Source organism: Antechinus flavipes, chromosome 2, assembly GCF_016432865.1.
Source record: "Antechinus flavipes isolate AdamAnt ecotype Samford, QLD, Australia chromosome 2, AdamAnt_v2, whole genome shotgun sequence".
NCBI classification, from domain to species: Eukaryota; Metazoa; Chordata; class Mammalia; order Dasyuromorphia; family Dasyuridae; genus Antechinus; species Antechinus flavipes.
In genome coordinates, this window is record NC_067399.1 from 123,717,092 (window position 1) to 123,744,234 (window position 27,143).

Genomic DNA, 27,143 nt, shown 5'->3' on the forward strand with positions numbered 1-27,143 from the left:
TGTGTGTGTGTGTGTGTGTGTGTGTGTGTGTGTGTGTGTATGTGTATCTATCTTTCATCTAAGGCTGGTTTTAAATTCATGTCATCCTGACTGAAGACCCAGTGTATCCCTTAGCTGTCCTTTATGAAATGACTTTAAGCAATAAACTTGACTCAGTACTCTAAGCCAGATGTCTAGCACTACTTAATATGATCTGAACTAAATTAAAATTTAATTGGGAAATAGTTAACAAAATAAAAATACCGTAGATGATACATAATATTAACATGTTTTATTAATATCTAATATTAATAATAATATTAATTTGTGGGTTTTTCTAAGTTAATAAACAGCCACAGGGATCTCTTATATAAGATTTAGTTGCTCATTTCCTTTTGAATCTGATGCCACTGTTCTAAGCCATCAAGATTTTTTTTGGATGCTGATTTGATTACCCAGTATGTTAGCTGTATATCTTCGGATTTTGGGTCATCTGTACATTTGACATACATATTATGTCTGCCCTTTTCTTCTATATGGACATTGAATTCCTAATGACTCTTCCCATAAATTGATTCCAAGTCCATCTAATTTATTGTCTTCTAGCACATACCTTCTTAAACTGGGTTGGAACCATATGGGGTCACTTAACTGAAATGTGGAGGAGGTTGTGAAATTATGATTTATTATCAAGTGTTTGATTTGCATACCTGGAAATCATGTAACAATTTCTCAACCAGAAAGGGGTCAGAAGTGGAAAAAGTTTAAAAAGTCCTGTTCCAGAATACATCTCTACATCGTGTTTCCTAAGAATAGCATGACTGACTGCTAGATTTTTTGATAAAATATAAACTATACAAAGAAGTCCCTAACAATTGTAGTTTTGTAAATCTGTCTTAAAAGGAAATATAGTTAGTCTGGCACAAGCTGTTCTTAGGTGATGATTCTTTTCTAGATAGTTATTAACTATTCCATTAGTGCTGGGTATTGTAGAATTTTTTTCAGTTTGGCATATGGTGTAGAGACTTCCTTTTTCTTTTTCTTTTCTTTTTTTAGGACAGTTTGCCTGCTAATACCTCTCCCATTTCCCCAGAACCTTTTAAAGGTCAAAGATAGGAATTCGGCAATTTCATTTCGTTAGTTCTTTCAGGATATAATTCATTTAGGTCAAGTGACTCAAACTCATGAAAGACAGCCAGATACTCCTTTAATGTCTTCTTATTTGTGTTGAACAGTAATTCTCGTTGGGTCATTTTTATTTTGCCTCTTTTCATTCCAAATATCATTCTGACTGAAAACACAGAAGCAATGAAAGAGTGCATTAACTCTTGTCTACATTCTCTCTATTGTACATTATCATCATTCCATCCATTGAGAATGGTGGCCATATTCTTTTGTCCTTTTCTTCCTCTCTTTCCTCACCTATCTTACACTTATACATTATGTTCCAGTTCCAGTCATGCATCTTGTTCATGTTCTAGTCATGCATCTCATCCCATATGTCTCAATGAACCTGTTTAGTCAAATTTATCTTTTCGAATTAGGATCTGATTCATTTTGCTGGCTATCTATAATATACTATACAGTTGTGTATAGACATCTGAAGGTAAGAGTTTTATTGTTGATATATTTCTTGGGTTTTATATTTTGTGAACTTGGGATGTTTCCTATATTGTTCCTGTAATGTTGCTGCTCTTTGTGGTATCTTAACTTGCTAACAGTATGCCTAGACAGTTCTCTCCTTCTCTTCCTTTTTAGTTTTATAGCTTTTCTGATTAGATTTACAATTCTCTAGGCAAATAAACTTTTATTAGCCTTTGTTAAAGTGCTTCTGTATTTTATTTAAGCCACGGTCCAAAAATTTAAATCCTATTCTAGGACATTAGATCTCATATTTTATTATTCCATACTTTGAAGAGAAATTATAGACTCAACAGAAAAGATATGCTTATACTTCCATCTCTTACGTAGTCTGGTTTCTGCCTTCCTGCTTCTATCTCCTCCCCATTTCACCCCACCCTACCCCACGCCACCTGCCAGTTCTACGTTCTGAAGAGTCTGGTTGGTTCCCTATTCACCCCTGTGTTTCCTCTATACCTTTTCCTCTTACTACTTGGATCAGTGGTGTAGGTATCATAGATTGCTGGCTTATGATATAAGGATTTCCCAGAATCATTTCTGGCTCATTTCTTAGTAACTTAAAAAAATTGATTATTTAAGTTTATACATATACATTTATTTTTTACATATTTTCAAATGAGTCATCTCTGAAAACATCAGCAAAAGGGGAAAAATGACAAAGAAAACAAAAAGTGACAACTGGATTTAGGCTTTCACAGTTCTCTTTGTGATTATGGATGGCATTTTCAATCCAGAGTTTATTGAATTGCCTTGGATTACTGAGTTATTGAGAAGGGGTAAGTCTATTATTATTGATCATCACACAATCTTGCCATTGCTGTCTATAATATAATATCCTGGTTCTGCTCGCTTCACTCAGCATCAGCTCATGTAAGTCTTTCCAGGCTTTTCTGAAATCAGCCTGCTCATCATTTCTTATAGAACAGTAATATTCCACAACATTCATATACTGTAACTTATTCAGCCATTCCCCAGCTGATAGTCATCTACTCATTTTCCAAATCTTTGTCACCACATATAGAGCTACTGTAAACATTTTTGCACAGGTGGATTCTTTTCCTTTTTTTATGATCTCTTTGGGACTAGATTTTTTTAAGAAAAAAAATTCTAACATGTAGCTATGATGATATGTATTTCTTACATACATTTGTATTTGTCTTGAGAGGCCCATTCTGCTTTTAAAGGGAAGAATGCTCCTTTTTGGCTAATAGTCTGGAGACTTCATTAATTTGGGGCCTCCCTTTTGCTAGAAATAGACCACTTATATCCACATAAATATATTCCAAGACAACTTACAATTCTTATGGCATTATATTATAGCATTAAGGACTCCCAATACTGCTTTCAAGTCTCCTTCCACCAGAGCATATTCATAGCTTTTCATGACAGAAAAGGCACCTTTGAAGTTAATCCAATTCAGCCTTCTCATTTTACTACTGAGGAAATTAAAATCTAGAGAAGGGAAAGAAATTTGCCTAATAGTAAAGAATTGAATCCTCTAAGCTGAACTTCAGGATACTTCATCTGGGTCTAAATTTTCATTATTTAAAACAATAGCCCACATGATTATAAGAATTTTGAGATATTCAGAGTGTTTCATTTATAACATAGATAGGACTTCAGCAGGATTGTATGTGTTATCTTTATGTTATGGCTGAGAAATGGCTTACTCTCACTCATAACTTCTGACTTCAGGTTTTCTTGTATTTTTCATTGCATTGTGAAAATTGCCCTGATGAGATATTTTGTTAGTTTGGGGTTATATATGACTACTTGTTTGTATGCATTTAAAAAACTGCTTAAGGTAGCTTATATCAGAAGGCATGAGTTGGCTGCAACCTGATACACAGGGTAATATACTGAAAAAATGGGATTTAAATAGGGTGCTTTGGTTTGCCTTGTGTTTGTGTAAAATCCCTTCATTATTAAGTGTCTATTGCATGACAGGCATTGTGCTAGACTCTGAAGCCTGGAGAAGAGTTGCAAAGGTTGAATAAGGTCTGACTTCTAGAGATTTCACTGGATATAAGAGGGCCAAAGCTTCCTCCTTTCTGCTGGCCGACGTTCCCATTCTCTTTGTCTTCCTGTCGACTATCCCAATTTTTATTGTTGCTTCAGAGAGGTCTCAAAAGCCCTCTAGTTCAACCCCTTCATTATAGAAACCAGAAAATGAAGGGAGCCCAAAGGAAAGGAGCAGCCTGCTAACAGACCCAGATTTGTTTCCCACGGCTCTGTTCAACCCCTTTATGTTATAGAGGAGGGAACTGAAATGCACAAGAAGAGGTGACTTACCCACAGTCACAGGTGGCCCAGCCTCTCCTCCAGTGCTGTCTTCAAGGCTATTGAAGTCAGAGTCAATAGACCTCCTGTCTCTTCCCTATATGGGGAATGAGGGCTGAACTACGATCTAATTCTTGTGTCTATAGTCACATGAGTAATGATTGCAAAAGAAGGGAAAAACTATGAGTCAGGAGACTGAGATCTAGTAGAGACACCAAAATGTAGTGGAAAGGACATTGGACTGGGTGTCAAGGCAATCTGAGTGTGGATCTCATTTGCCAGCTGGGAAACCTATTAATTAGATATATAATCTTAAGGAAGTGACTTACCCTCTTTGGGCCTCATCTGTGAAAGTGAAAGACCTGGGCTAGATAATCCCTTGTGGCCTGGAACTTCTAGGAACTAGTGATTTCTGCCTTTGTGTTAATTAAGTAGTATCTTACCTGTCCATGTGTGTGGAGATGCTTAAAAAGTATGAATAGTTCTGTGATGTAAAGTTTGGGAGGTTTTGAATAAAAATTTATGCCTCAGTCTATCTTATCTCCTAGGGCTATGTATACATATACACATATGTATATACACACATATTATATGGCTACACATATACATATAAATGTAGTTTAGATTTCCTGGGTTAACTTTGTTAGCCACTTGTTAATATACAGGAAATTAATGAAGAAAACTAATAAACATAGAATTTTATATAAAATGCCCAGCATTTAACAGAATAGGATCAACTAACTAATGAACAGCAAATATAAAGTGCCTATCCTCACTATCTTTAACTTTGTTTCCTTTTTTGTAGCTGTGATCAGTGCTTAGTTCAGTTTTGCTTATCTCATTTTGCATAACTTTTTAGAGCTTGTTATGTATTTTCTTGAATTTATTTCAGGATGAATGATATATAGCCAAAAACTTCTTCCCTTTATTAATATTTAAATTAGAAATCCTAAACCAAACTTAAATCTGATTTCATAAATTTGAAGTTTATGGATGAATTTTTCCATCATGAAAGGCATACCGTCTAGGGAGAAGTGAGTGATAGGTCCATGATACAGATAATGAAATTTGCCTGATGCCAGCCAATTCTCAGTAAACTCACTTATTGCATCACCATTCCTCTATTTACTGCGATATTTCCTCCATCCCACGAGTACAGTATTGATCTAGCGGAAAGAGAGATAGATTTAGAATCAGAGGGTTTGGGGGTTCTGTCCTTTTCATTAACTAGTTGTCTGTGTCCCATAGTAGGCAAGTAACTTCCACTCTAGGTCTCTGCAGTTTCCTTGTCTGATTATAGGGTTAGTCTAGCTGACTTTTAAAAATCCCTTATAGTTCTTATGCAGTAAATTGTAATTCTCTCATGAACGGAATTGTGATAAGAATACAGAAAGTCTTCATGCATAAATAAAGATACTATAGCCTAGATAATTAACAGGCAAGATAATGTATATATAAAGTGATATGTAATTGTTATTTGTTATTAATAAGCAAAATTGGGGCAGGTTGGAAATAATGAAAAACCATAATTTCTGAAGAAATTCCTTGGCCTTTTTCAGAGGCTTCTGCAATTTTGTAACCCATTGCATTTAAACAAATTTTTTTCAGTGAATAAAAATTGATTTTCTCCAATATCAAACCAATGAGGGGAATTTAATATATAACAAATTCAGCAAAAAAATAAAATTCTGGCATTGGGCATGTCTCATTCTACATTTTATTTACTTTATTACTTCTCTGTTTTTAGGTTAATCTTCAGAATCATGGTTGATTGAATTCAATAGAAATTAGTGGTTTGAATTTATAGTGTTGCTATTATTATTACATAAATTGTTCTTGTTCTGTTCATATTACTCTGCCTCAGTTTCCTAGGACTTTTTTCATTATTTCTTATGGCACAGTAGTAGTTCATTATATTGCCATAATTTATTCAGCTCTTCAATCCAGTAGATGAATACTCCCTTAATTTCCAATTCTTGGCTACTAAAAAACCCCTCAAAACACCCAAACCTGCTGCTCCAAATATTTTTGCATAAATAGGCCCGTTTCCTCTATTTTTGACCTCTTTTAAATATGGGCTTAATAGTAGCTATCATTGGATTAGAGGGTATGCATAGTTTAATGAATCCTGCCATTCCTCATGTTTTAAAACAATTACTGTATAGCCGTGGAACCCTTATAATCTATTAAACCTCTGTCATACCCACCCATGTCTTTTCTATTGCTATTGAAGTCCAGATTTGAGTCTGGGAGGAAGAAAAGAGAAGGGGATCTCACATTTTGTAAAAGAGAAGTCAAAAAGCAAATTTAATTCATCTTTAATGAAGTTTTAAGGCCCATCTCTTGCCAATAGTTATTTAGTGATGACAGGAAATGAAGATGTGCTTATATCACCTTGTCATTCAGTGACTCCTCTGAAAGTGACTCCTTGCATCTCATTACCTCCTTTTAAACTAGCTGCAGGAAGGAATGTTCCAGCTTGGGGACATGGGGTGCAGAGGGAAGGCAAAGTAAGGAGGATATATTAAGAACAATTAAAAACTCTTTGGGGCTTGGGGATTTGCAAAATGCTTTCCTCATAATAGCCTTGTGAAGTAAGATTTCAAATTTTGTTGTTCCCTATTTTTAGATAGGAGGAAGCTATGACTTCGCTCAAAAACCTTGAGTGACTCTGCCTGTTGTCATCTAGCTCATAGCTAAGCCAGGTTTCAAACCCACCTCTCCTGATTCCATATACAACCTTCTTGTGCAAGTTAAGATTCTACAATGGGAATAATTATTGAGAACAATTAATTATTCACTGGTTTTTCTTGCTTGTAATTCATCAGATAAACCAAGGCCACTATTCCCTACTCTTTGGCCTAGGAGGGTCAAGGTGATTGACCTCTGTCATGAAGATGACTTCTGATGAGAATCTGCTGGAGACCGTTTCATTCCTAAATGAGCCCAGCTTTAGTTTAGTTTGGACTCCTGTCCTCGTGAGAGCATCACCCTGGCACAAAGACAACCCCAGCCACCTTAATCCCCCTAGAGTAGCTGGCTCAGCGCATTGACTGTGTTCAGAAATTAAGAGTGCTGATAGAGGCAGTTTGTCTTTCTTTTTATTTGTCACCCCCCATGATAGATATTTAATCAACCAGTGTGCAACTTTCCTAGAATCATACTAGGGCCTAAACTACCCAGGGAAACTCAGAACTGGCATACTCAGAAGTGTTGCCTCAGGCCAGTACGGGTGAGAGGAGAGGGGGATGAGAAGAAGAAAAAATATAGTCACACTGGGATGAGTCCCAAGTTTTCCACAGCCAGTCTGGGCTTGCAGAGACCTTGAAAGTTGTCTTAAAAATGCCAGAATGGAGAGTGGATAGTTCACTGTAGGACAGGACCTAGAAGTCAAATCTTGGTCACATTTGAGCAAAGTCAGTTGCATTTCTGAGAAGAATTTATGCATTCTTCTCTGTTCTTGTTTTTTTTCTCAGCCATCTAAAATGTAGTCCTAGTAATTCTGCATAATGGGTGCAGAGCCTTTTTTGGCTTTTTCCAAAAAGAAGTTAGTCTAATACAATAAGAAGAGCTTAGATTAGGAGATGCAGAACTTTCTGATTAAGTTAGTAGATGTTTTCTAAGGTTTCCTCTTGGCTCCCAATGGCTAGTATTTAAAAATCAAGGCATCTGGGTTTTAGTTTTCCCATCAACTAGATAAGACCAATCAATAAACCTTGCCATAGGAGTGCAACTTAAGAGCCTTCCAAGCCATAAAATTCCTCAGCCTAGCAAGAGGAAGGAGCTCTGGGAGACAGGTTGGCTTTTGAGCCCTTTCCATAGTTATAGGAAGGTACTTGGATCTGTAAAAAACAAACACACAAAAAATTGTTAGTTGATTGAGAGTCCTTTTTCATTTTGACATAATTTTCTGACGTGAACTGAGCTAAAGGGGATGAGGAAGTACCAATAAGTGATATATTAAGAAAGCTCTTTGATATTCCAGAGGCTTGCTGAAGGGAACTGGATGACCTGGAGCAAGAACCACTTGCAGATTACTTGTTGATGGGATCCTCTGTCTTAAACTCTTTCATCTGTAAAATTCATAGTACTTAAATTCTTTGCTAGGGTGGCCAATGAAAAGAGCTTCACAAGATTCAGGTTTGAGTCATATTCTTAGCTTTGTGACATTGAGCAAATTATACAACCTCAGCTTTTTTCTCTGTAAAATGTTGATGCTGATACTTATTTACTCACTCTCACAAGGATTCTATGAACCTCAACCCATTAGAGTAATGTGAGTTATTATGTAGTATTACTAGTATTGCCATATTTTGCCAGTAGAAAGTCATCGTGAATCATGGATGACAGGTAGTCAAGAAGTCTAGCAGATGGAAAACCTGGGTTTCATTGAGTCTTGACCCTTCAATAGTTAAGTGATCTTGAGGAAGGATAAAGTAAGAGGGAGACACTGTTGATAACTGGCAGGGGGGAAATCCAGAAAAGTGTCAGATAGGAAGATGATCGCTGAGCTTTGCTTTGCTAGAACTTTAGGGGATTCCTCAAGGCAGAAATGAAGGGAAGTAGGTCCCTCAGATGGGGGATACTTATGAGAAGATCACAGAAACGGGATGGAACAACATGGACAGAGAATAACTAAATAAGGCTGAAATGAAGAGGGTATGAAGGAGTTGTTTATTTTTTAATCATGTCCAACTCTTGATGATCCCATTTGGGACTTTCTTGGCAATGATACCAGAATAGTTTGCCATTTCCTTCTCCAGATAGTTTTACAGATGAGAAAACCTAGGCAAACAGGATCTCACATCTGCTAAGTGGCAGAGGCCAGTTTTAAACTCATGAAAAAAAAAATCTTCTGCATTTCAGACCCATGCCCTATTCACTGCTCTACCTAGCTGTCACATGTAAAGAGAAGCAGTAGGAAATGGGCCTAGAAATAGAGATAGTGGGAGCTAGATTATAGAGAGGTTTAGATGTTAGGCCAAGGATTTTTTATTATTTTCACAGAGGCCATTGGTAAGGGCTCCACAGCAGAGAATAAAGCTGCCTTGAGAGAGAAGGTATAGTGAGAGCAATTCTCCTTCCAGGATGTCCTTCAGAGTGACCACTTGTTAGGGAGTTTGCAGGCAGCATTGTCATTTGGAAGCATTGGAATAGCTGGCTCTAAGGTTTCTCCAAATCTTCAATTCAGTAATTCTTTAAAAAAGGATTTATTGAGAAGCCAATATGTTATGTGGTACAGAACACTGTTGGGGCTCTCTTGTGTCTGCTCTAAATAACATAGGCATTTAGATATTGGTCAAACACATTTACCTGCAGTAGGAAACAAGATAGAATGACTATCCCTTGTGCCAGGAATGCATGGGTCTGTCCTGATTTCTGCCTCCTAGGATCTGCTGCAACTCAGATACTATCTTCTAGATGAAGCCTTTCCTTTCTGACATCAGTCAGTCAATGTTTATTAAACACCATTTATGTATCAGATAACCATGCAAAGTGCTGGAGATACAAAGAAGGGCAAATGACAATCCCTTTTGTCAAGGAGGCCTGCCTAGTCTAATGGCAGAGACTACGCAAAACAGTATGTACAAAGAATCTATGTACATGATAATTGTACAAAAAGATAATCTACTGAGGATAAAAACTAAAATTAAGGAAGTTTCGGAAAGACAGGGTGTAAGGTATAAGAATAATGAAAAAGTTGGATTGCAGAACAGTTATTATCATGTATTTAACTACTCTCTACATATTTTTACATACTTAGCTATGCCTATTAAAATATAGACATTGTGAGGTATTGTTGCATTTTATGACAAGAACCTTCACTTCTGGAAGTTCCTTATTGGAGAAATCAAGAATAAAGGGTGGTTTGCAGTAAATCTATAATTGTACAGCTCACACCCTCAGATGTTGGTTATCAGCACATCTAGCCTTTCTAGAGTAGTGATTCTCCTTCCTTTTTGAGAGAATTGCTCATGAGCTGGTGCTCCAAGTTTAGGTCCAGGAATGGATTGCTGTAGTCCCCAGGAATGGGGCTGGATTGTGTGGAGCTCCCTGCACACTCTCTTCTCTGGCTGCTTTTCAAAAGATTTGTCTGGGCAGGATTAGGATTTCTGTCTCCATCTGGGAAATTCTTCTGTACTCTTAAGGTTATTGATGGGAATGGAGTCTGCAACCTTAGACTCTTCAGTTTATTTTAATCTGTTATCACTGTATCCTTTACACCTAAATATGTTCTAAGCTCCATGAGAGGGAAAGACCATGACTAATCTAAATTCTCTATCTCCCATACCTTTCATTGCAGTGGAAGGTCTACAACTCACAGTTGGTGCTTAATCAATATTTATTCATATATGAATGACTCTTCCTGTGTCTTCTGGAATTTCAGTGGTTCTCACATAACAATGTTGTATACTTTTCTTTCTTGAAGAAAATTAATAATTGCTTGTGACATTTCAAAAAAAGCATTATACTTTTAGTTACTCTGTTCAATTTATAAACATTTAAGTTACTACTGTTACTACTATGCATTGGAGATAAAGAGAGAAAATGGAACAGGAGGAGGTTAGGCATGTGGGGTTGTATGTATGACATAGTCTTTGCAATGAGTTAGTAATGTGCAGTGGGCTAATAATAATGAGTTAAGTTCAATTCACAGATCTCTTTAGGAGAGGATTGATGTGATATTTATTGCTTCAGCCTATCCCACTTTGGGACAGCTTTAAATACTGAATCGGATGCAGTTCATAAATTGGAAAAAACTTCCCTTAATGTCTACTCCCCTTGTCTCTTCATTTCTTTCTTTCTTATACCAGAACATAAGTTGCTTCTGTTCCAGTGGTGATTCCTGATCTAGTTAGTGCTGTAGTGCACAGAGCCCTGGGCTTGGAGCTGGGGCAAGTTGGGTCTCTTGGTGTCTCGGTCTTTTCAGATATATAAAAATACATACAGATGCATTTCTACATATGTGTGTGTATGTGTGTGTATATGAATATGTGTATATATAAATACATACACACATCATATGAATAAAAGAACTTACTCTTACAGTTTGAGGGAGGAGACTGTGGTACATGAGAGGACCAATTAAGTGTAAAGGAGAATTTGCTAGGAGAAATTTGAAGAGCATGTGTCATGGAAGAGATGTCTGTGGGGTAGAAAAAGGAGCAAGTATTTATCTTTTAGCATTGCTAAAGAGAAGCATGGCTAAAGACATACATTTGGGAATTTGCTTTTCTTTTTGATAGAGGAATTTTGTGGACATAGTGGTATTACAAAGTATTTGGCATGACTTGTGTTGACACAAGGTGGGCTGGGTGATAGTGCAGTAATCCAAATGCAGTTGAGTATCGATAAGAGAACCTCTATTTGAAGAAGTCATCTGGGTAGGGAACAATTCCAGGCAGAAAAGGGAAGGCCTGAGGAAATTCTCAGGTGTTGGAAAGCTCTCACTGACGTCTGCTTAACTCATCACAAGGGATAGAGTCATTAGGGAGATGGGTTGTCTGTGAATTATTTCCTACAACTCAAATATTTAGGTTGATTACAAACATGGGTTAAGGGAGAGCACCTGATCCTTACAATCTATGTAGCATACTTATAGATTATCATTTGGTTCAGATCTGGGAGGTATCTCCACAGGCTGGTGCCAGACCAAGTTAAGAAATCTGCATTTGTCCCACACAATCAAGAGACTGTGCAAGAACTGGCTTTAATGTGCAGCTCTTTAGAATAAGTCCTAGGGATTTTAGCTATGAGTTCATTAGGATGGGGCTGCTTAAAAATAAAAAAAAAAAAAGAATGCCATTTGATATGAGTTGTGTTAATTAATACAAGGTGGTATCCATATCAAGGAAGATTGCATAGTTATTCTGCACCGGTCAATATTCCTTTTCAAGAGTATCATACTCTGAATCAATTTAACTGGATTGTGTCCAGAGGATGGCAGCCTAGGAGTTGTTGTAAAGACCAGATTAAAGTGTTTTGCATACTCCATAATGCTATATACCTGTAAATTTATCAATATTGTTACAGATTATTATAGATTTAGAGATTTAAATACCTAATTTAAAAATGGGCTGAGGTCGAGAGAAATTAAGGGACTTGACCACATGGCTTTTCTGAATTGTCCTGAATATAGGCCAAGCTTCTTCTGCAAGACAATAAATGATTGGCTTGTTTAAACTCTGAACTTGCCCTAGAATTCCTATATATTTCAGTGGATGCCTATAGGCAGTTATTGTTATTAACTTAAGTTTTAGGGGAACCCATACAGTGCTTTCTGTGACTTTAAGAGCACACCAAACTGGAGCCTTTGTCTGGAAATTACAGACTATCTCTCTAATTCTGTAAACAGAAGACTTTCCTAAGTAACTAGAACTATTGTTGAATAAGGAAACTTCCTGGGAGTCTGTGAGCTTCATCTTGGAATTGCAAGCATAGGCTAGATAGATACCCACTTTTCAGAGCTATTATAGAAGCCTGGATATATCACAAAGCTTTGCCATTCTTCCCAACAAAAATATAGGTGGTTAGTATTGTAAGTTTTTGGTCCCTGAGACTTTTTAGGTAGATGAGAGTTCAAGCTTTTTTGGATATACTCTTTCTCCCTTTTCTTTAACGTATTGTATACAACTATTTAAATGTATTTTTGTTTTTACTCTAGTTGCCACATTTTCTTTTCTTCTTTGCAGAAGATGGAGACTTCCTTGCTCTGGACCTTGGAGGAACCAACTTCCGTGTTCTGCGAGTGAGAGTAACAGACAATGGCCTCCAGAAAGTAGAAATGGAGAACCAGATCTATGCCATTCCAGAAGCTATTATGCGGGGCAGTGGGACCCAGGTAGATTTCTTTGAGGAGGTTTCCAAAGTTCTCTTTGGGATGAAGATGACGTTCTCTTTGGGAAAACCAAAGAGCATGAACTTTCAGGACCTTGTTGTTAGGCCTTGGTTGTCCCTTCTTTTGTTTGCCCCTAAACATCCAGACTTGTAAATTACTTGTTATAACTCCTTGTCTCACCTGTGGCCCATCCACTCTAAAGCTTAAAAACCAGAGCTGTGAACAGAAAAATCCCCAACTTTAATGTGTTCTACTTTATGTTCTCCAACCTCTGAATCTCATGCAAAGGTTAATACAAGGACCTAGAGTGAAGAATTTAAAGGTTCTTCTCTGCCCTGAGCTCCAGACTGACACGGCCAACTCAGAGTGGGGCATTCCTACCTCTTAGAAGGTACCAGAGTACAAAGGGTACTAGATTTGAAATCAGTGGAGACAGGCCACCTCCTGGCTATTTCAGAAAGGAAATAGCCTTTCCCTTTAAAATGAAAAGCTTTAGTTGTTACTCAAGGGATTTCTGGCAGTTGAATTGGAAGTGGAATGAGATTTAGGGAGTGAATGGAGTATGCCAAGCCCTAAGCTGGGACTAGTGAAGATAAAAAGTTTAGGTCCCTGTTTTCACAAAATGGACAGTTTAGTAGAAATTAGTACCCCTGGGGCTTTGTGGTGATGATGGTGGTGGGGAACTAGATTTAAGAAGCTCATTTCTTTCTTCAAAAGGGAATGTATTTAAAAAAAAAAAAAAAAGGGAATGTATCTTAGCTATTCTTTCATGTAAGGAAGTGTAAATAAAGGAGAATTTGATTTGAGCTTCTAAATAATTTATTTCAGGAAAAAAAGACCACATAATCTTATGAGGAAGCAACTAATTTACAGTGAATTCTGACTCCTTATTCCAGAGAGAGTGGGTAACTTTAGCCCTGGGCAATTGTCAGAAGATCAGGATGAAGCCCTTGTGAAGGACAGATGATGCAGATTACCAATACTGAGTATAGAGATTAGAGAATTTAGAAAGCAAGAAGAAATGAAATGAAAGCTGATTTTGATTTTGCAAAGTTCCTTTTGAACCAGCCTCCTGGCACCTTAAAAAAAAGACTAATGCTAATTACAGTCATTAATGTGAATTGCCTACTATTACCTAATTACTACACAGCAAAACAAATATGCATATCATTAATATATATCTTATTTAGTCCTAACAGTCATCTGAGTATGTTCAGCCTTAGTTGTGTGCTGCTAATGTGCTTGGTTTATCCATGCCTACAATTTAAAAAAAAAAAAAAAAAAAAAAAAAAAAAAAAAAAAAAGGCTCCTTTGTTCTTGCACTAGCATTGTGGAATACATAGTAGAAAGAATCCAGTAGATTTGTAGCCCAAACAACTGGTTTGAATCGTCACTCTTACCTTTCGGACTTTGGGCAAATACATTTACCATCCCTTTTTGTGTAAAGGAACCGAGTTGGATTAAATTATCAAGTCTCTTCTAATTGAATATTTTTTGTATATGTAATTTTAATTGTTTATAATTTTATCATCCACTATTTTCAGTTGCTTTTCAAACGCTTCTCTCTTCTTGCCCCTTCCTCTAAAATTGATCACTGATTTTGAGTCTCTGCTCCATCACAGAATTGCTCTTTTCCTCAGAAAGACTGAATCTCATAACCACACAGTAGCTATTTAGAGTCTTGGGGGAGGGGAGGAGGGAAAGAGTCAGATTCTCAGAAAGAAAAGGAAACATTCCCATTTTGATGTCTTATCCTTTTTGGTAGAAAAAGAATTAGAGCTTCCTAAAAAGGCTTTTTCCAGAACCACAGCAGAGACAATCATTCCATATATTAGTGGCCTCTTTATGACAGTTATTGGAAATCTGTAACTTTTGAGAGGGTACAGCCCTTCTTCTAGAACCTTCCTGCAGTCTCTTTTCTTTTCCTTCATCCCTTCTTTTCCTTCCAAAGTCCCAACCAGTCAACAAGCATTTATTAAGCTACTACTGTATTGGGCATTGAGCCAAGTACTGGGAATACAAAGAAGGGTAAAAGACGATTCCAACTTTGAAAGGAGCTCACAGTTTTAATAATGTGAATTATAAGCCAGCAAAGGGGACTGAGGAAGAGCACTCAGATAAAGGGAAGCCTAGATGAGCCAAGTTAACTGACATTTAAGCACCCACCCTGTTCCAGACACTCTGCTAATTGCAGGGGATATAAAGAAAGGCAAAAGTCAATATTGTTTTTAGTCTAATGGAAGAGATAGCATAAAAAACTATGTATAAAATATAAATGTATATATATGTAATCAAGATAAATAGAGAACCTCTCAGAGGGAAGCTATTAGCATGGATGGGGGATCTTTTTTTTTTTTAATTTAATTTTATTTAATAATTGGATGGGGGATCATTAAAGGTTTCTTGTAGAAAGTGGGATTTTAGATAATCAGTAAAACCTGAATAGGTCGGCCTACTAAAAACTATTCTACTTCCTTCCCCTTCTCCCTAAAGTTACCAGTTATCTGTATTGCCTTACCCAATTTGTTTCATTTGTCCTTTTTTAAAAATCAAAAAAAAAAAATCTGTTAGATGATGGGATCATAAGTTTAGACCTGGAAGAGACCTCAGAATCAATTAGTTCAATCACCCTCAGTTTTTCCTAACCCTGGCTTTCAAGCTTTAACTTCCCTCTCACCTCACTTAATCTATTTCACTGTTCTCCCCCCTCCACCACCTCTCTGTTCTTCTTTTGAAGTGCACATGCCATTGGTTAGGGTGAATCCTTAAGCCTCTTTCTTAAGGGATTTATATCCCCATGATTATACAAGTTAGTTGATGCTAGGATGGAGAAAAGGGCTTCTATAGGGCTGCTGTGAAAGAGAGAGAGAATCTTACAATTTAGCTGAACCTTTTATTTGATTGACAACCTTATCAAAATGCTTTCTACTATAGGAAGAATGGGGTATGGTAGGAAGGGAGAATTCAGTTTAGTCTTGCTTGCTTTAATCTCACTCATAGGTTTTCAGAGTTTATCTTCAAACCCATATTTAAATGTCTGATTTTTTTTTTATAAATAGAGCCAGGTGATGGGCAATATAAAAATAGTGGGCATATAAAGCATAGACGTGACCAAGTTCAGAAAGAACAGTGATAAACATACAGTTTGAGCATTTGTGTGATATAAGGGAAAGGAGTCTGTATTTGAAGTAAAAGATCATGGACTAAAATTCTTTTCTGCCACCTACTATATGTGTGTGGCCTTGGTTATCTGGAAAATGAAGAGGTTGAAATAAAGGATCTGGAGATGCTGCCAGTTGGAAATCCGTCATCCCAAAAGAATGCAGACACTTGCAAGACCACATGTGAAAGGGACCTCAGGGGGTCGCCCATGCTTACAGCGTGAAGCCTTATTAGAACTTCCCATCTCTTAGTTAAGCTTTTACCTGGAGTCAAGAAAAGGGAGTCTCAGCCATGTAAACAAGGGAAAGCCTGACTGAGTTTTTCAGTCTTTCTTATCTGGAAGCCTAACTGAGCTAGCACAGTTTCTCCTTAGCTTTGTGGTTACACATTAGCAATTGGCACGTGATGCTGTAGTTTGTGCGATAGGTAACTGCACCTGAAATAAATACACTGCAACAAAGAACTGAAAAATTTGCAATAATTCATAGTCTTAGAAGAGTAGTTTGTTCCCTGATCACACAACACAGCTAATTATGGAACTCTCAGAGGAAAGACTTGAACCCCCCTGGCCCTGTTGTTTCCCACAGATATTACAGCAAAGAACTGCTAAAGCAGTAGTTGCCACTCAGTTTCCTGCTCTTCGCCCTGTCATGGCCACTGTTCCCTCTGCACCGAATTTGTGTATTATAGTATTATATAGTTATAGACCCCAGATTACATACCTTGGGTATAATTCCATAATTATGTATGTGTGTATCCAAGGCCTCTCAGAACTATTCTGTAAAATAATGAGTCCCCTCCTTACCCGCTCAGCTAGATTCTGGAAGGTGTATGTTACACTTGTTTGTTGATACCTTATTCCCCCTAGTGGACTGACTCTGACATTGTCACCATAGAACGCTGCATGCTGGAGCAGCTCGGTGGCGCCGTGGATAGAGCACCAGCCCCGAAGTCAGGAGGACCTGAGTTCAAATTTGGCCTCAGACACTTAACACTTCCTGGCTGCGTGACCCTGGGCATGTCACTTAACTCCAATTGTTTCAGAAAAAAAAAGAGAAAACTGAGGTGCAAAGATGAATTATCTGAGATCAGAAGCAAGATTTCTATAGAATGCAGATTTATTTATTTATTTATTTATTTTGCCGAGACAATTGGAGTTAATAATTTGGGGCTAGTTCTCTATCCACTGAGCCACGTAGCTGCCCCTTACCTCAGTTTTATCATCAAGGCAGCTGAAATAGATATCTATTACTTAGCTTCTGTGAGCCTTTCTAACTCTTAAGTCAGTGATCCTTTGACAGATGTTGGAATGAGTGAATGAATATGGTGTGGCACTATGCCTTTAGGACATGCTTAGGAGTCCTTTCCTTATGTGTTGATTGTGGCATTTTGAAGTTCAAAAATAGAGAGTGGTCTCTACACAACTCTGAAGCCATTTTTCCTGAAACTAATGAAGTGAAATGCATGATTATTTTGTCTTTTGATGGGCCAAAGGAGGGCCAGCAAAAAAAAATGACTTCTCCAGCAGCTTTGCCATAAATGTTTCTTAGTGGCATTAAGAGAACTGATTGGATGAGGCAAAAAAGTTTAAAAGAAGAAAAAAATAGCTGCCACAATACGACCAGTTAACCAAAAGTTATTTTTGATAATATCATCAAAGGATAGTCCAGAGTAATTCATCTCTTTATGAATAACTTGACATGTCCAAAGTTTTTTTTTTTCCTAGAAATTCTGTAGTAGAGTTTTTCTTTGTATAATATGAGAAAATTGAGGCAAAGCTACCATTCTTTCTGATTCGCATGGGTTGTTTGAACAGTTATGAAGGTATGGTGGAAAAAGCACTGGGTTTCCAAGTAAAAAGACCACAGCCTCCACTACTCTGAGCCTCAATGGCCTCCTTTTTAAAATAAAAAGGCTGAACTAAAAGATCTTTGCATTTGGATATCCTATAAACTGAAATAACCTCTTTTATCCTGCCAACCTCTTGTATTTATAGCTGTTTGACCATATTGCTGAATGCCTGGCCAACTTCATGGACAAGCTACAGATTAAGAATAAAAAACTCCCCTTGGGATTTACCTTCTCATTCCCATGCCACCAGACCAAGCTGGATGAGGTAAGAAAAGCTCCCAAGCATGTTTTGTATATCAGGGTGCAGGAGTAGGGAAAAGGGAAAAGGTAGGAAAAAAAGGACCTGGAAGAAAGGAAGGAGGAAGTTGTGGTGGTTGGGTAGGAATGGGAAAAGGCAAGCACCCTCTCCCCATCTGTAACGTACATAAAATGTCTGTTTATCTGAAAGCCTAGGAATTTATATTCTGGCTAATGGGAGAGAATTCTTAGATCAATCCCCTGGGTAAGGATAGCAGGAGTCAAAGCAAGATTTCTTCTACATGAGTTTTTACCTTATGGGTGCATGATCTCCCCTCCCACTTCCTCCACTGTCCTTTTGATTCTTCTGTCAGGCAGTAAGGGGCAGAAAGACATATCTGATCTGGAAAAGGCTCACCCAGGCTATCACCCAAGATTGAGATGGGATGGGGTGCCCTGAGTGCTACATTGGTGTACCCACAATATTGAAAGAATGGGGAGAAAGCCTCTAGGGCTCAAGGATTGATGGAAGGGTATGGATAGTCATCACATGGGATCAGAAGGATATTCTCTGCAAGAGAACTGCCTACATCAATGAGACTTATCCAAGTATTAATGTAAACAAGTAAGGTATTATCTGCCCACTCTAAGTTGTAGCAATTGTAAAGATAGCCTCAATAGAATCCTCCTTTCTCTCACTTTTCCATGTTCTTTCTTTGCTGTTTTACTTGGATCCCAGCATACTTGTGCTACAAAGGGCATCATCCCTGTTCTAGTTACTAAAAAGTATTTTGCTAAACATAGCATCTCTTGCCTCAGATTTCCTGCTTAGTTTGGAAGTCATTGACTTTGGCATATTTATTTCTGTACTCTTATCCATTCATTCTTTTTTTTTTTTTCTTTCTTTCTTCAGAGTTTCCTGGTTTCGTGGACTAAAGGATTCAAATCCAGTGGTGTGGAAGGGAGAGATGTGGTATCCCTGATCCGGAAAGCCATCCAAAGGCGTGGGGTAAGTTTAAGATTGGTGGGGAGAATGAGAGAGTGGATAAAACTCCAAAAGAGTTTTATGGTCAGAAAACAAAGGAACAGGAAAAGATTTCCTTTGCTTCTGGAATCCTACTACACATAACCACACAAACACTCAATATGAATCTGAGAGCATCCATATCCTTCAGAGAATTTTTGTAGAACATGTTTCAACATAGTAAATTCCTTTTGTATTTCCATGTGAGTTTAAGAGATTACATATTTATAAATGTATATTTATATGGCATAGAGAAACCAGATGCCTTTATCCTGATGACTTGGTGTAATATTGATGCTTTTATGAAGGCTTTGAACACTCTGGTGTTTTAAACCATAGGTGACTACAGTAAATCACTTAGCCTATGCCTATCTCAATCTCAGATTTGTAAAATGAGAGTTTTAAACAAAATAATCTCTTAGGGTCGTCCTTATTCTTGGTACTCAGAAGGGAGAGACAGAAAGATGTACAGCAAGAGTTTTTCTCTCGGTGCAGTGACAAGACAAGAAAGCAGTTGAGAATTGTAGCAAGAGGTAGTTAGTAAGAAGTCCTGAAAGGAATAAGAGGACTGCAGATGAGAGGAACACCTCAGTTTCCTCACTTGTAAAACTAAAAAGAGGTGTGTGTGTGTTTTGTGGAGATTGGGAAAGGAGCTATTAGAAGAAAATTTATGAAAAATTTTTTCCTGCATAGGTTCTTTAATGATAGGCTCATTAATCTGGATCTGGAAGGGACCAAAAGATCCAGCCCTCCCTGTTTTATAGAAGTGATGGAAGCCTAGAGGAGATGAAGAAAAGGCCATACAGACAATAATGGACACACTCATGATTCAGACTTGAGTGTTCTGACTCCTTAGTTAAGTCATCCCTTTTGTGAGCACTAGGGGAGAATTGTTCCCTCCCATGTTAGCTCTTCTGCACTGATGCTGTCTCTCCATCTTTGCAGGTGCTTGCTGTTAAGGTGGTTTTAAAAGCGGCACATCTGTCTCTCTTATTTACTTTTGCAGGACTTTGACATTGATATTGTGGCTGTGGTGAATGACACTGTGGGGACCATGATGACCTGTGGCTATGATGACCAAAACTGCGAGATTGGTCTCATAGTGGGTGAGTTCCACCAGAGTACAGACGGGATTGGTAATTCTCATCGGCTCCTCAAATTTTAATTCATTGTTATTTTTGATGTCCTTTTTGGACTCAGTTGGGTGAGAAAGTAGAAACACCCTATTGTTTCCACTCTCTTAAAAAATTCACCATACTTTCTTTGGGATGTTAAGCCTTGCTTCAAGAAACTTCTTAATTTTTTTTAAAAGCTATGTAAATTTCATGGTCTATGTTAATATTTAATGCCACATTACTAGTCGTTTCTTGCTCTAATAGGGGATATTTGAGGCAGAACAAATGACCCATCACTTTATCAGGAATATCCAGTAATTTACTATGTCCAAAAATCACATTTTCTTTAGTTGTTAAACATACTATATATTTTCATCAGATGCTTTCTGATGGGAATTATATAGTATCTGATTAATTAAGGGCTTACTGTGTGTCAAGTACTGCACTGTACAAAGGAAGTAAAAAATAGTTCTTGCCTCTGACAAACTCTCATTCTAATTGGGGAGTTAACATAATTTAAGTATGAATATAAGATACATACAAAGTAAATTGGAAGTCGATCTCAGAGGGTAATGTCCCAATAGCTGGAGGAACAGCAAGGTTCTTTCTGTGGCATTCATTCTTCTATAATCAGTTAATGAGTATTTATTAAGTACATTCCATTTGCTTAGGCTATGAGAACAAAAGATAAAACAGAGCAGTTTCAAATTATGAAAGTGTAAGACTTATAGTTAGTAACATATACAGTTTTGAAAAGCTTTAAAAGAGCAATCAAAAAAAAAGTTTTTTATTTCATATTAGACATCATAGAAAACCACTCTTACCCAAGTGGTATTATTAATTATGATTTTGGGTAAGTCCTTTCTCTCTCTAGATTTATTTCTCTTTTAAATGAGAAGGTTTGACTAGATGATTTTTTCCAGCACTAATCATCTATGTTTCTCTTTGCCCAGGGACTGGCACCAATGCCTGCTACATGGAGGAGATGAGATACATTGACACAGTGGAAGGAGATGAAGGGAGGATGTGCATCAACATGGAATGGGGTGCCTTTGGAGATGATGGAGTACTCAATGACATCCGCACAGAGTTTGACAGGGAGATTGATATGGGCTCACTCAATCCTGGCAAGCAACTGTGAGTAGTTTGCTTTGTGTTTTCAAGCTGGAGGGAGAGGGGAGATTTACAATTGGGTCATTAATGATAGTTTTGGAAGATGTGGGATGGACTTTGCAGCACATATACTGTAGTATATATATATTTACACACACACACACACACACACACACACACACACACTCTTTGTATATGCTATGTACAAAGGAAACATGGGCCAAAAAAAATTGGTATTGCTCATTGGCATTTTTTACTGCTGCTTGGATTGACCAAATTTCCTTCCATTGGGGTGTCAGACCACTTTGTTTGTTGTGTGATTATAAAATCACTTTTATGAGAAATGTGCCAAACTGGTTACCTCCTGAATTGTTGTCCTCTTCACAGTAGCCCTTGAGAATGCACTTTTGAATAATATTTTACCCCCCCCAGTCTCTGCTTCCATCCCACATCCCACATTGCAACATGGATTAAAGGAGAAAGGAGAATGTAAGCTATATGCCCCATCTCTAGTCTTTATTCTTTTAATGAAGAGAGGAGTATTAAAAAAAAATAGCAAAAAAAGTTTTCTTGCAGCTATGTGTATTACATTGAGAAATTAGCTTTTTTTGGAATTACCTTCAGAGCCTGTTTACCAAAATCCAGGAAAAAAAAATCTGGTAATGTCTCTTTGTATTTATTTACTTGTTAATAATCAAAAATCAGTTTTTCCCTGCTTGGGTAGTATGTAGCCATCATATGTGAGGTTTGCAAGCTCTTTCATTCATCTTAAATTCCTTGAAAAGCCTAAGTATGCGATACTAGAAATAGCATGAGATTAAAAATCAGAAGACCCCTGGTGTTCAAGTCCTGGTCTTCTGCCTTTCCACCTGGGTTACCTTGTACTACTCATTGCCTTTTCCCTTCATTTGCCTTGTCTATATAAAATAAAGAGTTTGGACTAGATTAAGTAAGTTTCTTTTTACCCTGGATCCAAGGGTGACTTTGGATTGTTTCTAGAAAGCAAGTCCTCATTTCAAGTATATGAGATTTTCCAGCATAATGGATATTCTAAGATATATCCCTTAGTCAATGGAGGAGGCAGTGGCAGAAGAATAAAAAAAAGAGAATAAGTACTGAACTTCTTGGGAAGAAAAATTTGAATTAAATTAAAATTAAAATTAAAATTAAAATTAAACTAAAATAGTCTTGCCCCATATTTAGCCCTTCCCTAATACCATTGCTTATATGCTTAAGACCAGTGTTGCTTCAAACTTCTATCTTTGTCTGCTTAGGAGGAGGAGAAGGGGAGCTTTCTGGGGAGAATATCATTGGAGTTTTCTTGCTTTAAGGAAACCCATTATACTAACATTAAAAAAACAGATCCAATGGTGTATGACCACTTGTCATATTAATGGATTCTGTTTTACAACAGAATTTGTTACATATTTCCTTCTAACACTAAGCTTGCCTACTCTCAGATGTATTTGCTAAGATCTTTTAGAGATAGGGAGAAGGATTGTTGGGAATCAGCTGGTTTAACAGCCTCATCTTAATAGATGAGGAAACTAAGAACTAGAGAAGGGAATTGACTTTGGATCAAGATCCTTATTCGAGCACTCTTTTCCCCATGTCACTTCCTTCTTTGTAAAATAAAGTCCATATTGCTACAAGACTAGTGGAATTAGTGGAAGCTAATGGTCCAATGGAACCTGGAACATAATGTGCTCAGAAGGAAGAAGGTACAGAATCATCCCTGTATCTTTGTGTTTTCAGATTGGGCCATTAATGATGATATAGTTTTGAGGTGGACTTGACAGCACATTGACTATACTCCAAGAAGAAAACATGGGCCAAAAAGTGTTTGTATTGTCCATTGGCACTTTTTACTGCTGCTTGGATTGGATTCCTGCAGCCAGTGGGCTGCCGGATCTCTTTGTTTGGTGTGTGATTACAAAATCACTTTTATGATAAATGTCCCAAATTGGCTAGATCCTGAAGAATTGTCCTCTTCCCAGTAGCCCTGTTTGAACAGTTCCCTGATCTCTCCACTTCCCAAAAAGCATAAGCAGATCCTGGGAATTGTCTTTTGGTATCCTCTCCCTTGTAAAATTCTTGGACATCTTTGCTTTATCTCTAGCCTCAAAGAGCTCACTCTTTCCCAAAATAGAATGTTTTCTAAAGCATGGAAAATAGCAACACCTAGTGTTGAGAAGTGAGATTTTTCTTACTAGTTCCCTGCTCCATGACCGCTCCCTGATACAGCCAGAGTGTACTCGGGTATTACGGATGTTAAAAGCCTGACATGACAGTGACTCTTATTGTGGGATGAAAAAGTCAGTCAATGATGGTGATGCAGTCTGAGTGGCTTGACATGAGAAGAAGCAGGGTAGATCAGTGGGAAGAGACTTGGAGTCATCAGGACTCCCGTTTTTATCTTAGCTCTGCTTCTTTCCATCAGTAGCATTATGACCAGGTCAGTATCTCTGAGCCTCAATTTTGTCAACCACAAAATAACTAATTAAATTAGTTAATCTAGACTGGTTAATCTTCTATGTCTAAATCCTGTGACGCTTCCTATTCATAAACCTCACCTGCCCTTTTATATGCACAAGAAGAAAGGATTGGCTAAATGACTGCTCTCTGACCTGGACTCCCTTCTTTGTTCCTTGTCTCCTCCTTCCACTTTCATGGCATTGTAGCATCCTGGTTCTCGGAGTTCTGGAACTTTGTTTTTCTTTACTAACTTTTCATCCTCCAACTGTTAAAAGTTTACTTCTAGGTTCTCTACTCTTTTCTCAGTTTATGATCATTTCTTTAGATACCATCCATTCTTACGACTTGAACTTAAATCTCTTGAAATGATTTCCAAATCTATACTTACAGTCTGGCCCCTTACCTATATCTCTTTTGGATTTTCATCTCTCTGAGCTTTAATCTATCCCATAGAATATATTTTTATATATATTATATTGGGTATATCAAAACAATTCATTGTCTTTTCCTGTCACCCTCTCTCAAATTCCTTATTGCTTGCTCCTTTTCCCAGTCAATCAGGTTTGAGTTATATTTGACTCTTCATTCTTTGTCACCTTACATAGTTAAAATCAGTCAATGAGACTTGTTAATTTTATCTTGTTCTTCCTTTCTATTCTGAATGAGATCATGGTCCAGGTCTTTTATCACTTCATTTCTTCCATGCAATCTCCCTTTATTCCCCTTTTCACATTGACTTTCTCTTTTCAGTACTAATAACACATATAATAACAATACTGTTATTTTAACTTTTGAAAAAACATTTCTCACTGTAGCTCTTCTCAATCCCCCTCTAGAAAGCAATTTCTTGTCTTTAAGAATTAAGAAGAGGAAGAAAAAATGTTCAGCAAAAATAACATTGAAAGTTAGTGTTTCATACCTTTGCAAAGAAGCAGGAAATCTTTTTTTTTTTTTTTTTTTTTTTTTTAAGGGCCAAACAGGGCTATTAAAATTGCCAGAATTTAGTTTCTTTTGGTTGGGTATGATTGCTTTTGTTATTGTTATATAATTTAATACTTAAATATACTTCTGGTTTGAGTATATATTAGGTGCTGAATAAATACTTGGTTGCAAGGTATGAACAAGATCAGATGCTGTGTGGCCTTCAACAAATAACCTTTCTGGGCTCCAGTTTCCTAACCTGTAAATAGAAGGGCCAGATGATCCTGTCTTTTAAGTACCTTACAATTCTGGTATTTTTATATTTGCAAATCATAATATTAGGATATTACATGAATTTAACCATGATATAATATGACTCATTATTTGAATTTTACAAATAATTTGTAATTGATATGATTTTAATAAATTTACATATTGGGATTTCTTACAGATTTGAGAAGATGATCAGTGGCATGTATATGGGGGAACTTGTCAGACTCATCCTGGTAAAGATGGCCAAGGAGGAATTGCTCTTTGGTGGAAAACTGAGTCCTGAACTTCTCACCACGGGCCGCTTTGAGACCAAGGATGTTTCTGATATTGAAGGGTAAGTTTCCCTCACTCTTTACTGTTTTCCTTTTCTGCTTTTTGAAGGTAATATCCCATCTTATAGTAGATATTTGTAGAGGGAAAACATATAACAAATTGAGTATTGTCAAAAAAAATGTTGCCTTACTGCTACTATTCCTCATCTCTTACTTCCCCAAATTGAGATTTAGGTCTTGTGGCTGTTGTTGGGTTTTAGAGACAGGTTTTCTAGAAACAATTGTATTTCACTGAGTATTCTAAATCCAAATATTTCTATCCCAAGAAAAAAAAAGTCCAAAATGTGATAAACCAAGCCTCTTTTTCCACTTTAACATGGACCAAAATTTATGGAATTTTGAAAATATTGTAATATGTTAAAATGTAACTTAACATTTCAGAACATCTTATAATAACATAATACTATGGCAAAATACAATTTGGGTTGAACTTTTTAGTTAACTACATTCCTTTCTTGAATACTCTTCCTTTCTTACCCATTCACCTGAAAAGATTGAAAACCAAGACTTTCTTTCCTATTTTCCCTTCTAAATGGTTGAAGTGAGCATTTCTCTTGGCTCTGTTTCTACCCATTAGACAATGGGGAAAATAGGTGTCTAAGATAAGAAATAAGTTTGATGATCACCCTTAATTCAAATAGCTAATTGATTTACAAATCCTTGATTTACGAGGAAGGGCTTAGGTTTAATTTTAAGCCACTTTGTCAAAGGGAAAAACATTTGGAAAGCATTTTAGACTTGAGAAGTGTTAATATTTTCAGTTGAACTAATGAGGAGCTTTTTAATTTGCTTTACAGGAAAGTGTAGGGCTGGTCCAAATTTGTAGCCCTCCTGTCTTCCAGAGGTGTTTTTAGACCTTTTCCTGGAAATTCCAGGCCCTCTGGTTAGATGCCATCTGGATTATTGTGTCTGGTTCTGATCTCTCATTCTCTAAGAATTGGGGTACAAGGTCTGACAGTTCCTCCCATGCTGAAAATTCAAGCATGAGTCCTCCTCTATTGAGTAGCAGTCCCTAAGTTTGCTTGGCTAATTGGGGACAGTTTTATTACCCAAGAGTACTCTTAGCTGCCTTTTACATTAAAAAAAAAATTTTTTTAATAATGAAGGGACTACATGGGATCTTTGATAAGATCATTGCCCCAATGAAGAGATTGGACTAGTTGACTTCCCATCTTTAGATCTGTGCCATGTGATCCCAAGTCCTGCCTCTCATTGGCTACCATTTGCTTTAGCCCCTTTCACACATGCTTTGGATGTAGCAGCCCCTTGCTTCCATGACTATTCATCCCTCCAGGGAAAAAGATGGCATCAAGAAAGCCCTCGAGGTTCTGACCAGGTTGGGCCTGCAGCCATCCCAGGAGGACTGTGTGGCCACCCATCGCATCTGCCAGATTGTGTCCACCCGCTCGGCCAACCTGTGTGCGGCCACGCTGGCCGCTGTGCTCCGGCGCATCAAGGAGAATAAAGGCGAGGACCGGCTGCGCTCCACCATTGGAGTCGATGGCTCCGTCTACAAGAAGCATCCACAGTAAGTCTGCCTGGGGAACCAAAGTACCTTCCTTAGGCTTGGTCTCCTTGGTGTGGGGCAGAGGCTGGGGGTAGAGAAGGCAGAGCTGTAGCCTTGGAGTTGGAAAGCCTCGTTCTAGTCTTATCTCTGCCTCTGATGATCTCTAGGCTGAGTCACATTCCTGTGGGCCCTTTTTCTATAAAAAGACTAGCAGGTTGTCTTCAAATCTAATCATGACACCTTTTAACTCAAGAAATTTTTTACATGAATCCAGGTACATATAGATAAATGAAATAGGTATACAAGTCAAATATTTACAGCTAATCATAATTTCATGTGACTTACAGTTTAAGAAACTAAGGGTCAGGAAATTATGGTCCAGAGTTTGAACTCA

General features: G+C 37.5%; 1 protein-coding gene across 2 annotated transcripts in view; it reads left to right on the plus strand.

The window, feature by feature from the left end:
- The window catches only part of LOC127548201 (hexokinase-2), a 102,726-nt gene that overhangs the window by 57,169 nt on the left and 18,414 nt on the right, over positions 1-27,143 (plus strand). For both annotated transcript variants that reach the window (XM_051975482.1, XM_051975481.1), the window contains exons 3-9: positions 12,594-12,742; positions 17,898-18,017; positions 18,903-18,998; positions 20,020-20,119; positions 21,082-21,265; positions 25,089-25,244; positions 26,537-26,770. In XM_051975482.1, the coding sequence (XP_051831442.1) occupies positions 12,594-12,742; positions 17,898-18,017; positions 18,903-18,998; positions 20,020-20,119; positions 21,082-21,265; positions 25,089-25,244; positions 26,537-26,770 (1,039 nt within the window). The remainder of the gene's footprint in view (positions 1-12,593; positions 12,743-17,897; positions 18,018-18,902; positions 18,999-20,019; positions 20,120-21,081; positions 21,266-25,088; positions 25,245-26,536; positions 26,771-27,143) is intronic.